The sequence below is a fragment of the Gopherus evgoodei genome, chromosome 6 (genome assembly GCF_007399415.2).
Source record: "Gopherus evgoodei ecotype Sinaloan lineage chromosome 6, rGopEvg1_v1.p, whole genome shotgun sequence".
Classification (NCBI taxonomy): Eukaryota; Metazoa; Chordata; order Testudines; family Testudinidae; genus Gopherus; species Gopherus evgoodei.
The window spans coordinates 134,305,766-134,321,110 of NC_044327.1; the positions used below are offsets into that span (position 1 = coordinate 134,305,766).

The following is a 15,345-nucleotide window of genomic DNA, read 5'->3' on the forward strand; positions in this document are numbered from 1 at the left end:
AAACTCTTGCGGGGCCCAGGCCCCTGGAGGTTCTTCCACTCCAGGTCTTCGCGGCAATTCGGCAGTGGGGGGTCCTTCCGCTCCGGGACCCACTGCCAAAGTGCCGAGTCTTTGGCAGCAATTCGGCAGCAGGACCCAGCAATTCACCCTGGGACCTGCCGCCGAAGATCCCAGGCCTCTTGCCTGGAGGACACATTCTCTATCTCCCGGTAAGAAGGAGAGGATAGAAGTTGATAACATACAGGTAGGAACTAAGAAAAACAGTCAATTGAAGAAAGCCCCATTCAAGTACATCACATGAAAGCAGACGACTAAATATTGACAGATGTTATAAGTGCTTGTATACAAATGCAAGAAGTCTAAATACTGAGATGGGTGAACTCGAGTGCCTGGTGTTAACTGATGATATTGATATAACAGGCATCACAGAAACGCGATAATCAATGGGACACGATAATGCCAGAGTATAAAATTGATAGAAATGACAGAGTCAGTCACGCAGGCGGGCGGGCGAGTGGCACTCGGTGTGGAAGGAAGCAGAATCAAGCAGAGTAAAAATCTCAAATGAAGAAAACTGCAGCACAGAGTCTCCATGGGTAGAAATTCCACCCTGGAATAACACTAGGGCAGTAGGAATACGGCACTGACTGCTGAGCAGCGCGGTACCAGGGGCTGTGAAATGCTCAGGGCGATTTGAGAGGCTCAAAAAATAGAAAACCCTGTAATACTGGGGGATTTCAACAGTCTCCATATTGACTGGGTACATGTCAGCTGAGGATGGGATGTAGATCTGGGGGGCAGATATCCCAATATTATTGGGAATGTCCTGATATTAGGGGCTTTGTCTTATAGACAACCTATTCCCTCTCCCCCCATCCTGGTTTTTCATACTTGCTATCTGTTCTCCTTATACAGAGAGAACCTTTCCAGGCACCATTAACGTCTGCTTCTTGGAGCAGCTGGTCCTGGAACCACACGAGACGAGGCAATTCTTCATTTAGTCCTAAGTGGAGCACAGGTCTGGTCCAAGAGGTGAATAGAGCTGGGCCGCTTGTGAACATTATGTAATAGTGAACATTATGTAATTAAATTGAACATCATTATAGGGAGGAAAATACCAAAAAAACCCACCACAGCAGCATTGAACTTCAGAAGGGGAACTACACAAAAATGAGGAGGCTAGTTAAAAGGAAATGAAAAGGAACAGTCACAAGAGTGAAATGCCTGCAAGCTGCATGGAAACTTTTTCATAACACAATAATAGAGGCTCCAATTAAATGTATACCCCAAACAAAAACATATTAAGAGGCCCCAAAATTGCCCCCATGACTAAAGAACAGAGTAAAAATGGCATTTTGAGGCAAAAAGACCTCCCTTAGAACTAGAAGTCAGATCCTACCGAGGAATATAGAAAGGAGCATAAACCCCGGCAAGCCAAGTGTAGAAGTATAATTAGGCAGCACAAAAAAGAATTTGAAGAGCAACTAGCCAAAGACACACCCACTAACAGCACAATTTTTTGAAGTACATCAGAAGCAGGAACCTTCCAAACAGCCAGTGGGGGGGTGATCGAGGTGCTAAAGAAGCCCTCAAGGACGATGAGGTCATTGCAGAGAAACTAAATGAATTCTTTGCATGAGTCTTCACAGCGGAGGATGTGAGGGAGATTTCCAAACCTGAGCCATTCTTTTTAGGTAACAGATCTGAGGAACTGTCCCAGACGGAGGTGTCATTAGAGGAGGTTTTGGAACAAATTGACAAACCAAACAGTAATAAAGACCAAATGACATTCACCCAAGGGTTCTGAAGGAACTCAAATATGTATTTGCAGAACTAACTGGGGTGTGTAACCTATCACTTAAATCAGCCTCTGGACCAGAGGACTAGTGGATGGCTAATGTGATGTCAATTTTTAAAAAATGCTCCAGAGGCAACCCTGACAATTACAGGCTGATAAGCCTGACTTCAGTACCAGGCAAACTGGTTGAAACTATAGTACAGAACAGAATTATCAGACACATGGATGAACACAGTACATTGGGGTAGAGTCAACATGGCTTCTCTAATGGGAAATCATGCCTCACCAATCTGTTAGAATTCTTTGAGGGGTCAACAAGCATGTGGACAAGGGTGATCCAGGTGATGTAGCAACAAAGAGTCCTGTGGTACCTTATAGACTAACAGACATATTGGAGCAGGAGCTTTCGTGGGTGAATACCCACTTTGTCAGGCGCATGTAATGGAAATTTCCAGAGGGGTATAAATATGCAGGCCAGAATCAGCCAGGAGATAACGAGGTTAGTTCAGTCGGGGAGGATGAGGCCCTCTTTTTGCAGTTGAGGTGTGAACACCAAGAGAGGAGAAACTGCTTTTGTAGTTGGCAAGCCATTCACAGTCTTTGTTTAATCCTGAGCTGATGGTGTCAGATTTGCAGATGAACTGAAGCTCAGCAGTTTCTCTGATCCAGTGTCTCTTGGACTTTCAGAAAGCCTTTGACAAAGGCTCTTGGGCAAAGGAAGCTGTCATGGGGTAAGAGGGAAGGTTTTCTCATGGATCAGTAACTGGTTAAAAGGCAGGAAACAAGGGATAGGAAGAAATGGTCACTTTTCACAGTGACAAAGGGTAGACGGTGGGAGGTCCCCCAAGGATCTGTACTGGGCCAAGTGCTGTTCAACATATTGTTGCTCTGTGTGAGTTAGGGGTGAAAGTAACTTAAAGGACTTGCCGGTACTTCAGAGTCCTGTGGAGGGGGAAGGGCCTCAATCGGAAGAGGCAGGGGCCTCTATCAGAAGAGGTGGGGCCTTTAAACCCCCGGGCTTTTAAATCAGGATTTAAAGGGCTCGGGGATTCAGCTGCAGCTAGGAGCTGGGCCCTTTAAATCACCCCCGGAGCTACCAGCTGCAGAGGCAGCTGGAGCCCTGGGGTTTGGGCAGGGGTGAAAATACATCTTACATCTTACCCATAGGGTCCAATCACAAGCAACCCACCTCTCCTACGTACTTCATGGATCCCTCCCATTGCATGACATAGATAGAGAAAATAAAGCTACTATTACTACTACCAGTACTGTCTGTGATAAAACTTTACTATTGGAATAAGCCTGAAAAAGTGAAAACTCACTGTCACATTTTTCTCCGTGTCTTCCCTCCTCCTCCAGCCAGGCTGCGGGCACTAGGCTCTGCGCTTTCTCCCTGCCTGGCACTGAGCAGCAGCTGCAGGGGCTTCCCTTTAGCTTGCAGCAGGGAGACCGGCTGAGGGAGGGAGAAGCCTGCCTCCTGCATAAGAACAGTTTAAACTCAGCTGTTCCCTGCGCGGTTCAGTAACATTTCAAAGAGGATCTGCAAGCAGTTTGGACATCACAACCGTGATCCTCTGCTGGGGAGGGAATGGGATAGATTTAAACTTGGAAATGGTTCCTGAATTTGATTGTGTTTAGGAGATCCCCTCATCCCAGGGACAGAAAAGAACTGCCCCTGCCATGGTCACACACACCCAACAACAACTGGGAGTGACATTAACAAGGATGCCAGAAACGGCTCCTAACTCTGAGCACTGAACTGCACAGGGAACAGCTGAGTTTAAACTGTTCTTATGCAGGCAGCAGCAGCAGGCATCTCAGCCAGTGTCCCTACTGCAAGCTAGAGCCTAGAGGAGAACCCCTGCTGGGGGTGGGTGGGGGGGAATGCAGAGCCTTGTCTACAGCCTGGCTGGAGGAGGGGGAGGGAGGAGACGAGAAACCAATGTGACAGTGAGTTTTCCCCTTCCACCTGCATTTATTAGCTCTGGATTTAAGCTGTGCAGCCAAATGCTTTTATTTGTTGTGTATATTAGTATTGGAGACGAGATCCCCTCATCCTGGGGGGCAGAAGAGGACTGCCCCTGCCATGGTCAAACACACCATCCCCTCGACCCCCTCCTCCCAGCTACTGTGAGTGAAATTAACAAGGATGGCAGAAATCTAGTCCTGGGGGCTGAACCATCAGGGAACAGCTGAGTTTAAACTATTCTTATGCAGGGGGCAGGCTTCAACCTTCCCTCAGGCAGTCTCCTTTTCTTACCGGTCCTCCGCACCGGCCCGTACCGGCTTACTTTCACCTCTGGTGTGAGTTCATTTGCGTGTGCAGAGATTGTCTCATTTCACCCACATAGTTGGTGACATTTAATGCACTGGATGAGGTACCCCACATGTTGGGATAGGCGTGTGTAGGACCCATGGACCTCAAAAGTGTGTTGGGGGGGTGTGGATCATTGTTGCAGTGGAGCTATGGCTGCAGGTTTTGCATCTGTTGTTCAGGCAGGGTCTGGTGCTGTTTTGAATTGGTGTGAGCTGGTCTGTGGGGAGCCTGCTTCTGATGATGAGTTTGGAGAGATTGGGAGGTTGCTTGAAAGCCGGACAAGGGGGTTTAGGAAAAATTTCTTTCAGGATGAGGTCCCCATGGATTATGGGCTGTTGCTGTTTGATGATACCCCGTCTGGATTCCAGTGTGGGTTGGGAGGTGACAGGTAGGGGTGTGCGGGCAGAGCGGGGGTTATTTCTGTACTGAAGCAGGGATTTGGGTGGCCTGTTCCATGACATGATCTACTTCTCTGATGGAGTGTCCTTGTTCGGCAAAGGCAGTTTTGAGGTTTTTAAGGGGTGTATCCCGGACTTTCTCCTCGGAGCACATTCTGTGGTACCTGAGCACCTGGCCGTAGATAACAGATTTCTTGGTGTGTCTGGGGCAGTTACTGGATATGTGGAGGTAGGTGCAGCAAGCTGTGTGTTTCTGGCGTACAGTTGTCTATAGGGTTCCATTGCTGAAGCCGATCGTGGGGTCCAGGAAGTTGATGGTGGTGTGGGCGTGTTCCAGAGTTTGAAGTCATGATAGAAATCTCTGAGAGAGTTCAGGTCGTCTGTCCGGAGGATGAAAAGGCATCGCTGTGTCTCAGGAATAGCATTGGTTTCCTGGCGCATTTGTCCAGAAATTCTTTCTCAAGGTGGCCATGGAGAGGTTGGTGCACTGGGGCATGGCAGTTCCCATGGCTTGGGCAGAGGGTTTGCTGTGGAATGTAAGATTGTCATGGGTGAGAGTGGAATGGATGAGCCTGGTGATGTGTTTGGGGGGAGAACTGGGGGCTCTCCAAAGTCTTGTCAATGTTTGCAGCAGGCAACGCTGCTGTTGTGGTGAGGGATGTTGGCAAATGGGGGGGTGACATCCTGGTGGCCAGGATGCTGTTCTGGGGGAGGTTGTTAATATTGTGGAGTCTGTGGAACCATTAGGAGATGGATAGGTAATAAGACAGGAAATATCATCTTGCCTCTATATAAATCCATGGTCCACCCACACTCGGAAACTGCCAGCAGTTCCAGTCACTCCATCTTAAAGCAGATTAGAAATGGAAAAGGTGCAGAAAAGGGCAACAAAACAGAACTGCTTGCATATGGGGAGAGATTCAAATGGCTGGGACCAAGGGGGGATGTGACTGAGGTCTATAAAATCATGACTGGTGTGGAGCAAGTGAGTAGGGAAGTGTTATTTACCCCGTCGCATAATATAAGGACCAGGGATCACCCAATGAAATTAACAGGCAGCAGGTTTAAAACAAACAGAAGGAAGTATTGCTTCGCACAGCGCACAGTCAACTATAACTCGGTTCAAAAGAGAACTAGAGAAGTTCATGGAGGACAGCTCCATCAGTGGCTATCAGCCAAGATGTGCAGGGATGCAACCTCATGTCCTGGGTGTCCCTGGCCTCTGACTGCCAGAAGCTGGGACAGGATGGCAGGGGACGGAGCACTTGAGAATTGTCCTGTTCTGTTCGTTCCTTCTGGAGCATCTGGCTCCGACCACTGTTGGCAGACAGGATCCTGGGCTGGATGGACCTTTGGGCTGACCCAGTGTGGCCGTTGTGATGTTCTAAAGGTCAGTGGGAGACGGTCCATCTTTCTAGCTCCCCCCGTGCAGGTGAAGGAGGGGACGGGAGATGGATGCTGGATTGGGGGGCTGAACACTGCTCACAAGCCGCCGGGCCCCCAATCTGCAGCCAGCACTTTGCTCTCCCATTCTGCTCGCGGACAGGGTCATCGGTGCCTGCTGGGGACAGTCCCCTGGGTGGGAAGGGCCATGACGGGCCAGGACACCCTTCTGGCCCTGGGGCTGGTTACAGCTGGGCCCCCAGCATTGTCCCCCGGGACCCCTCCAGCAGGTGCTTCCTGAGGCCTGTTTGCAGCCTAAGCCCCACAGGGGGGCACTCTCCTCGGCTGGGATGGGTGCTGCTGCACAGACGGGGTCAGTCCTCGCTTGGTGCAATGACTGGAAGGGGCCCAGACACTGCGGTGATGGGTGCGGGATAACCTACGGGGAAGAGAACCGAGCAAAGGAATTTTGTTTGTGAATCTCGAGAGATCAGCTGTGCAACATGATGGCAGCGTCACGCCCGGGCACGTGGCTGTGGGGCAGACACACCCGAGGCACATGCAGAGCCCTGGGCCTGGAAATATACCCCAGACACGCACAACCTCCCACCCAGAGAGACACCAGGCAAACTCCCACAGCCGCACCCGCGTCCTGGAGATGTGCCAACCCCTCTGTGGGGCGATCGGCACAGGCGGCTGTGAGTCTAAGGAAGGGGACCGCAGCCAGATTTGGGGTATGGAGCCTCTTGCCTGGGGCTGTTTGGCTGGGGGGAGCCAGGACTTTGGATATTCAGGAGTCTCCTGAGATCAGCCTCGCCCACATCCAGTGGGGGCTGCAGAGGTCAAATACCTCTGATCCCCTCTACACATTAGTTACAGGGGACTCTGCTGGCAGGAGAGGGCCTATGACACACAGTGGAGCAGCTCCGATGCTGTCCAGCAGAGGGCAGTGGTGTCTCTCACACACACGCTACCCAGTCCATTCCAGCACCCCCTGCAGAGCGCGAGTGTTTGCACTAGGGCTTGCTCGGTTCCTGCGATGCTGACCTGCTGTCTCTGTCTCCCACCTACAGCTCTACGATCTGGACGACGACCCCAAGCGGAAGGAATTTCTGGACGACCTCTTTGGCTTCATGCAGAAGAGAGGTAGGGGAAGGCTGCAGCTTTGGGGGTCCCCGGCCGGGAGCCTGGCTGCAGATAGGCGTTACGGGGGGCAGGCTTGTGGCGGTAGCTTCAGTCCAGTTCTCCGGACCCACCCTCAGCCACTGCCCAGCTCGGTCTCATCAACTACCTGGGGCTGGCGGGAAGACGGCCTTTCATACTCTCGGGGGGCGGAGGGTGCAGGGCCTGTGGGGAGAACAGGAAGCAGTGGACAAGCCCCCGTGGAAGTCTGGACACACGGGTGCCCCCTGGGGTCGCTCTGGAGCTGAGATCCGATGCTGGCTCTGTTGGCTGGGGCTGTGGCGGGAACGTTACAGGGCCGGGTTGATGCTGGTTCTGGCTGCAGGCTCTCAGATCTGGGTTAGAGGCGTCCGGAGGATGTGGGTCCCTTTGCTCCGAGGTTCTGGGGGGCAGGAGGAGCTGCTGCATTCCGAGGGGGGGGGCTCGTGTGTCGTGTTGGAGCTGGGAGGGCCACAGGGACCTCGATCCCTTCGCTGGTTCCATTCTTGCGCCTGCGCTGGGTAGAATGGGGTCTGGCGCAGTGGGGTTCTCGCCAGGGGCTATGAGGGGCAAAGTTACTGTTTCCTGGACTATGATCCACTGAGATACTTTGCAGGTCGGGAGTGAGGGACATTGGCAGAGCTGGAGGGGCTGTGGGTCAGGAGTGAGGGGCGCTGTCGGAGCTGGGAGAGGAGCCCAGGGCTGGGAGCAGGGGGCTGCGGGTCAGGAGTGAAGGGCACTGGAGAAGCTGGAGGGCTGCGGGCCAGGAGTGGGGGGCACCGGTGGAGCTGGAGAGCTGCAGATCGGGAGTGAGGGGCACCGGCAGAGCTGGAGGGCTGCGGATCGGGAGTGAGGGGCACCGGCGGAGATCGGGGGCTGCAGGTCGGGAGCGACGGGCAGCAGTGGAGCCGGGGGGCTGCGGGTCAGGAGTGAGGGGCACTGGAGGAGCTGAGGGGCTGTGGGCCAGGAGTGGGGGACACCAGCAGAGCTGGGGAGCTGCAGATCGGGAGTGAGGGGCACCGGTGGAGCTGGAGGGCTGTGGGTCAGGAGTGAGGGGCACCAGCGGAGATAGGGGGTTGTGGGTCGGGAGTGAGGAGCACCGGCGGAGATGGGGGGCTGCAGGTCGGGAGTGATGGGCACTGGTGGAGCCGGGGGGCTGCGGGTCAGGAGTGAGGGGCACCGGCGGAACTGGAGGGTCTGCGGGCCGGGAGGGGAGTGAGGGGCACCGACGGATATAAGGGGCCGCAGGTCGGGAGTGAGAGGCATTGCCAGAGCTAGGGGGGACTGCAGGTCTGGAGTGAGGGGCACCGGCAGAGCTGGGGGAGCTGAGGGTCGGGGTGAGGGGGCACTGGCAGAGCTGTGGGGCTGCAGATGGGGAGTGAGGGGCATCGGTGGAGCTGGGGGCTGCGGTCAGGAGTGAGGGGCACCGGCGGAGCTGGGGGGCTGTGGGTTGGCAGGGAGGGGCACGGGCAGAGCTGGAGGGCTGCAGATCAGGAGTGAGGGGCACCTGTGGAGCTGGGGAAGCTGGGGGTCGGGGTGAGGGGGCACCGGCAGAGCTGGGGGCTGCAGATCGGGAGTGAGGGGCACCGGCGAAGCTAGGGGGCTGTGGGTCAGGAGTGAGGGGAGCTGTGGGGCTGCGGGCCGGGAGTGAGGGGCACCGGCAGAGCGTGGGGAAGGAGCTGTGCCAGAGTGGCCGCGAAGGGCAGGCGCGGGTGGGGACACTCGGCTACGCCTTATTCCCAGTGCTCGGCTGGTTCCGTTATCGGCACTGGGCGGGATGGATTGGAAGCCACAGCAATTGAGGTGATTCGATAAATGCTTTAACCTTTGACCCCCGCCTCCCCGCAGCCAGCCCTGGAACAATTAAAAGGTTCCCCAGCGCTGGGGGCGGCTGGGCCTGGATTAATTAGAGCCCTTTGCTGCAGCTGGATTAATGAACCTGCCGCTCGATAAGGCAGAACCCCAGGCAGAGGTTAATGTCGTGCTCATTAAGGGGGCTGGCACTGCAGGGAGAAGGGGCGGCTGCTGCTAGTGAGACCTCTGGGGTGGGGGTGCTCTTTGCCAGGGTTGGCCCTCGGTGGCTCTAAAGAGGGCCCCCAAACCCCTCGCCTTGTATCGCTCCCTGCTGGGGTAAGGGGCTCTGATCCCCCCACACATGCTGCTTGGCCCAGCTGGCCACTCCCTGCCCCCCGTCCGTCCCCCCAAGCTCCCCAGCCTCTGTTCTGCCCCATGCCGTGACCCCAGGGTCCGCCCCGTCCCCCCAGATGTGCCCCACATCCCTGGCACCAGTGCCCTCGGCACGCTCGGGGGGGGGGTCAGCAGGAGCCAGTGCCAGGACTTATAGATTCAGAGATTCATAGACTTAAGGTCAGAAGGGACCATTATGATCATCTGGTCTGACCTGCACAATGCAGGCCACAGAATCTCACCCACCCCCTCCTGTAACAAACCCCTAACCTATGTCTGAGTTACTGAAGTCCTTAAATTGTAGTTTGAAGACCTCAAGGCGCAGAGAATCCTCCAGCAAGTGACCCGTGCCCCACACTGCAGAGGAAGGCAAAAAACCTCCAGGGTCTCTGCCAATCTGCCCTGGGGGAAAATTCCTTCCTGACCCCAGATATCAGCTAAACCCTGAGCATGTGGGCAAGACTCACCAGCCAGCACCCAGGAGAGAATTCTCCGTAGTAACTCAGATCCCCCCCATCTAACATCCCATCTCAGACCATTGGACTCTTTGGGGGCGGGCGAGGAGGGGCTGGTTTCCAGTGACGGCCGCCAAGCCCTGGGGAGAGCAGCTGCTGGGCAGGACCTGGCTGGGAGGATGGGAACAGGCAGGCTCAGCGGGAGGGGGTGGCACATCCTGACCTTGGGCCTGTGCCAGGCAGTGCCTGTGCAGCTGGCTGCAGGGTGTGAGGGGTTAATCACAGCCACAGCTGGACTGGCCATCGCCCAGCCCAAGGGGTGGAAATACCCAGTCGCCTTCCAGCACCCACCCAGCCTCTGCCTGCCTGTGCCGTGCACGCCTGGCACTGCAGCCGACACTGCGGGGTGCCAGGCTCCCACCCCAAACGTGCCGCCCTGCGGGGAATCGCCTGGGCTGCCAGCGGTACAGGGATTATGAAAAGGCAGCCACGCAGTTCCCAATCTCTCCAGCAGAGGGCAGCAGTGCTCCCAGGCTCACCCTGGCCAGCACCTTGCGTGCCCAGTGGCCAGTGAGTGACACAAGCTGGCCGGGTCTCAGCCCAAAGGCCATTCCCTGCCCCCCACCAGCCACAGACCATTCACACTGACCCGGCCCCTCACTGGCACCGGGCCGAGCCCAACCCCTGACTCGGGCACCCAGGAGAGGCAGCGCAGGAGACAAGATTCATGAGCTGCTGTGTGGGGCTCATTATCTCTCTCTCCAGAGCTAATTAACTCCATCTCCATTTGGACCGGCTGAGATACGGGCGCTAATTAACCACAAGCCTCTCTTTGTGTTCAGCTGATTGGGGCTTTTGTGCAGCTCCTGAAATCGAGCTGGGGGATCGAATCCCGGGAGGCTGCTCCCCGGGCTGGCCTGGTCGATGGCTATAAATCCACAGCGGGGAGCAGCTCTGAGCCAGCCGCCCAGCGCCCGGGGATGGCGATAGCATTGATCCCGGCACAGGGACCAATAACTCTCCTGCTGCGCTCCGTGTGCCCCCCCGGCTGGCATTCATTTGTCTGCCCATCCGGACACAATCGCTAATCTCTGCCAACCATCTCTGTCTCCATTAGAGCCCCACGCCAGGCAGCGCCCGAGTAATGAGGGCACATTAGCTTGAGTGGGCATCTCCCCCCGGGGAGGGCTGGGAGGCACTAGCCCCCGGCGCCCCCGAGCAGCCCCTTGGAGAACTGAGTCAGGGACCCGAGCCTGATTCACACCAGAAATGTCATTCTGCGCTGCTTGTCCTAACTTGCCACGCGGCATTGCTGTGCACCGTTAAGCAGCAGCCATGTTCCACCCCAGAGCTGGCTGCATGTCAGCCTCCAGGCTCCTGTATCGCCTGGGGTGAAAGGCGCCGGAGCCAACAATTTTAGGTTGTTCTCCAGTGATTTCCCGTCGGCTCCAGAGCCCCGTCAGAAGGGAGCGGCTGCGCCGGGTGGTCCCTGCAGGCTGTGATATCCTCTGGTCACTGATTAGGCTGCGAGGGGGCTGGAATAGAGCCAGAGAATATTTCAAGCAGCCCGGCCCCTCCTATGGTAACATCCCAGCCTGTGCGGCCCAGTCTCCCCCCCAATAACACCCCAGCGTGTGTCCTGCCCCCCATGATAACACGCAGATTGTGCAGCCTGCCCCCACGATAACACCCCAGCGTGTGCGGCCCAGTCACCCCCCCCATAACACCCCAGCGTGTGCGGCTCACCCCCCCGATAACATCCCTGCGTGTGCAGACCCCCCACCAATAACACCCCAGCACATGCAGGGGCCCGCCCGATAACACCCCAGCGTGTGCAGCTTGCCCCCCCGAAAACATCCCTGCGCGTGCAGGCCCCTCCCACCAATAACACTCCAGCACATGCGGGGGCCCGCCCGATAACACCCCAGCGTGTGTGGCCCGGACCCCCCACGATAACACCCCAACGTGTGTGTCCTGCCCCCCCCTCATGATAACACCCCAGTGTGTGTGGCCCGGACCCCCCCGATAAGATCCCTGCGCATGCAGGCCGCTCCCCCAATAACACCCCAGCGTGTGCGTCCTGCCCCCCTGATAACACTCCAGCGTGTAAGGAATTAGACTTGGTTGTCCAGTTTGTGAGCCGGTGCTAAGCCCAGGGATTGGCCACAGGATTTCTGAAATGGCACAAAATGGCATTGGCAGGCGTGGGGGCATGAGGGCACCGTGCCCCTCAGCAATGCCAGCGTCTGTCCGCCCCCCTCCAGCCCCCCAGCCCCAGCCCAGCACGGGGGCAGGCATGGAAGAACCAGGAGCAAAGCGAGGCCCTGTTCAGGGTCCCCCAGCAAACCCATGAGTCCAGAGCGAGGATACCCCTCAGGGTTTGCCGGTGAGCTCTGCCCGGGACGCCCCCCGCAGCAGAACCCCCATTGCAAGCTCCTATCGCCCTCCAGGGCTGCGTCTCCCGCAGCTGGGCATGGGGCGCTGACCTGGGCTAGTCGCCTGACTACGAACACACCTGGGTACCCCCTCTAGCTCTGCCGAGACATACCCTGGGTGGGACTCGTCAAACCGCGTGGGGCACTGACTCCGGGTGTTAGGGCTGCGTACATAGGGCCCTAGCCACGCTCGCTGCTGTGCAGACGGTGAGCGTCCGTCCCCATCCCAGCGGAGACCCGGCCCCGCTGCGCACGGCGCTGCACAGAGCAAGTCCCTGCCTCCCAGCTTTCACCCCCATGTTCTTCTTTGGGAACGTTCTAGTCCTGTTAATCCTGATGCACCGAGACTGCCTGGTGGGCAGGGTGGGATCTACAGCTCCAAACGGATGAGATGGACAAAGGGGGCGGGGGGGGGGATAGAAGCCCTGGGGGAGGGACAGTGGAGCTGAGAACAGAACCCAGATGTCCGGACTCCCAGTCCGGTGCCCTACTCCCTGGGCCACGCTGCCCCTAATAGGGGAGAGGCGGAGGCGCTGGGAATGTTTTCTGTCTGTTACGCGCACACGGAAAGCCCCTCAGCCTTTCCCGGGAGCCCATAAACAAAGTGGTGGTGTTTATGTAGGACCTACCCCCAGCATGTCCGGCTGCCGGTGCCGGGTGATGTGTCCGCTCCTGGGAATGGCTCACCGGGAGCAGCGGCCGAGCAGGGGACACGCTGGGGGGGTGGCAAGCAGGGGAAAAGGCCCCACTCCATCGGCTGGGGGAGGAAATGCAATTTCCAGGGCTGCCCCTGGGATGGTCCTGCCCACAATGGGGAGCGAAGGGAATGATCCCAGCCAGAGGGCTGGGTTGTGGGGCTGGGCTGTGGGGCCAGCCCGGTCCCTGGGTTTGGGGGTGGAGTGGGGGGCAGGAGTTTTACCAGGCTCAGTTATTTATTTCCTTCCTTTTTAGCAACAATATTTGCCCAGGCGGGGCAGGGCTGTGAGACTGGTTCTTCCTGTTCCCCGGCCCCCGACCCTGGCCAGCCCCTGGGGGGAGTAGGGCCTGCCGGCTGCCTGCGGCTGGGTGGAGAGGACCCGCTCTCCTGCCCCTCTGCAGTGGAGTGGGGTTGTGTTACACTGTGTATGTTGTGCACACGTGGTTGTGGTTGTGGAAGCCTAGGAGTGTGTGCACATGCCCGGGAGTGAGTGTGTGTGTGGGGGGGGGGGGGAGGGGGGGGGAGGGGCATGCACCTACCCAGTGGCTGCCCAGGTCCCGAACTGGGGAGCAGGGGGAGCTAACGCCGTTCAGGGTAAATGCCCCGGGGGAGGGTTGCTGATGCCCCACGTGGCACCAGGGTCGATGCCCAGCCCCGGGGGAAGGGGCAGGCATGTTACACGGCACCCCCTGCTGGTGGTGATGTGCTCGTAGCAGAGGAGGCTCTTGGGGATGATGTGGGTGCCCAGCCCTTCCCCCAGCTGCCCACGGGGCAACCAGGCCAGGAGACAGGGATGGCCCCTGACGCTGCTCCGGAGCTGCGAGCCTCTTCACACTCGCTGTGGGAGTGACTCTGGAGCAGCTCCGTGTGGCTGGGGGAGAACTGAGGCCGATGTGAGAGCAGGAGAGCGGATTCCCTCTGCCTCCAGCGTTCCAGGCTCTCTGGAGCCTGCGGCTGTCGATGGGACACGACTCGAGGCCTCCGGCCCTTTGTGCCCATTAGGGATCCCCTGGGGCTTTCCCCAGCCCACCCTGGCCTCCTGCGCCCGTTCCTGGAACACGCCCACACCACCATCAACTTCCTGGACCCCACGATCGGCTTCAGCAATGGAACCCTATATACAACTGTACGCCAGAAACCCACAGCTTGCTGCACCTACCTCCACAGATCCAGTATTCTCCCCTTCCTGCCTGCAGCCCGGCTTCAGGTGCCGCCACTGCCTCGGTTTCCCACTACAAACCCTGCCCTCGGGGTGTTTTCTCAGCGACCTTCCCCATTCCGGGAGTCTGCTTTAGCCACTAACGACGCTCCTGTGGGGTCACCCCCTTAGGTGGTTCTGTGTTAGGCCAACTTACAGCCACTGCAGTAATTACTGCGCTGGTTCACATGCACACTCCCCTCCTTGGATGAATGGTGTGCGTCCTCACCGGGGGCACTTCCACCCACCGACGAGGGGCAGTGTGAGGGGCTAGGAGCCAGCTCCGTGCCACTCCCCACTGGGAGCCCAGCTGGCCTCTGGCTTCTTGCCTCCCGGGAGCAGGGGGGAAGCCGCCGGGGGCATCTCACCTCCAGCAGGTAGATCTGTGCCCAGAGTCCGGGCAGCCGCTGTGCTCCTGGCGGGGAGCAGCGCAGGGCAGCAGGGCTCCCAGCGGGGGGCCAGGGCAGTAGCCAAAGCCAGGACCTGGGTGGCAGCCCAGCTTGGAGTGGAGGGCTGGGGAACCAGGAGCTTGTCAATCTCATGGCTCTTGCAGTCCAGTCTGAATTAGTCTAGCTTCAACTTCCAGCCACTGGATCATGTTATAAATATGTTTCCCTGCTAGACTGAAGAGCCGATTATCAAACTTCTGTTCCCCATGTAGGTACCAACAGACTGTGATCAGGTCACCCCGTAACCTTCTCTGTGCTAAGCCTCAGTGACTGAGCTCCTTGAGTCTCTCACTCTAAGGCCGGTTTTCTAATCCTTTACTCATTCTCGTGGCTCTTCTCTGACCCCCTCCAATTTATCAACATCCTTCTGGAATTGTGGGCCCCAGACCTGGGCACAAGATCCCAGCAGTGGTCGCACCAGTGCCAGGAACAGAGGGAAAATCACCTCCCTGCTCCTACTGGAGATTCCCCGGTTGATACATCCCAGCATCGCGTGAGCCCTTTCAGCCACAGTGTTGCTCTGGGAGCTCATGTTCAGCTGATTGTCTCCCATGATCCCCAAATCTTCTTCAGGGTCCCTGCTTCCTGAGGTAGCATCCCCATTCTGGGGACTATGGCCAATACTCTATTACTAGATGAGAGAACTTATCTTTGGGTGTATTAAAATGCATATTGGTTGCTTGCACCCATCTTACCAAGCCAACCAGACAGCTCTCTGTATCAGTGACCTGCCCTCTTCATTACTGACCACTCCCCCAACCTTCATGTCATCTGCATTTTGTCAGTGATTTTATGTTTTCTTCCAGGTCACTGATAAAAATGTTAACTAGCGAAGGGCCAAGACCCGATCCCAGCAGAATCAGACCC

General features: G+C 57.1%; 1 protein-coding gene across 1 annotated transcript in view; it reads left to right on the top strand.

Moving 5' to 3' along the window:
* ARID3C (AT-rich interaction domain 3C) overlaps positions 1–15,345 on the top strand; it is a 127,593-nt gene that overhangs the window by 85,569 nt on the left and 26,679 nt on the right. The window contains exon 3 of the mRNA XM_030567995.1: positions 6,970–7,042. Within this exon, the coding sequence (XP_030423855.1) occupies positions 6,970–7,042 (73 nt within the window). The remainder of the gene's footprint in view (positions 1–6,969; positions 7,043–15,345) is intronic.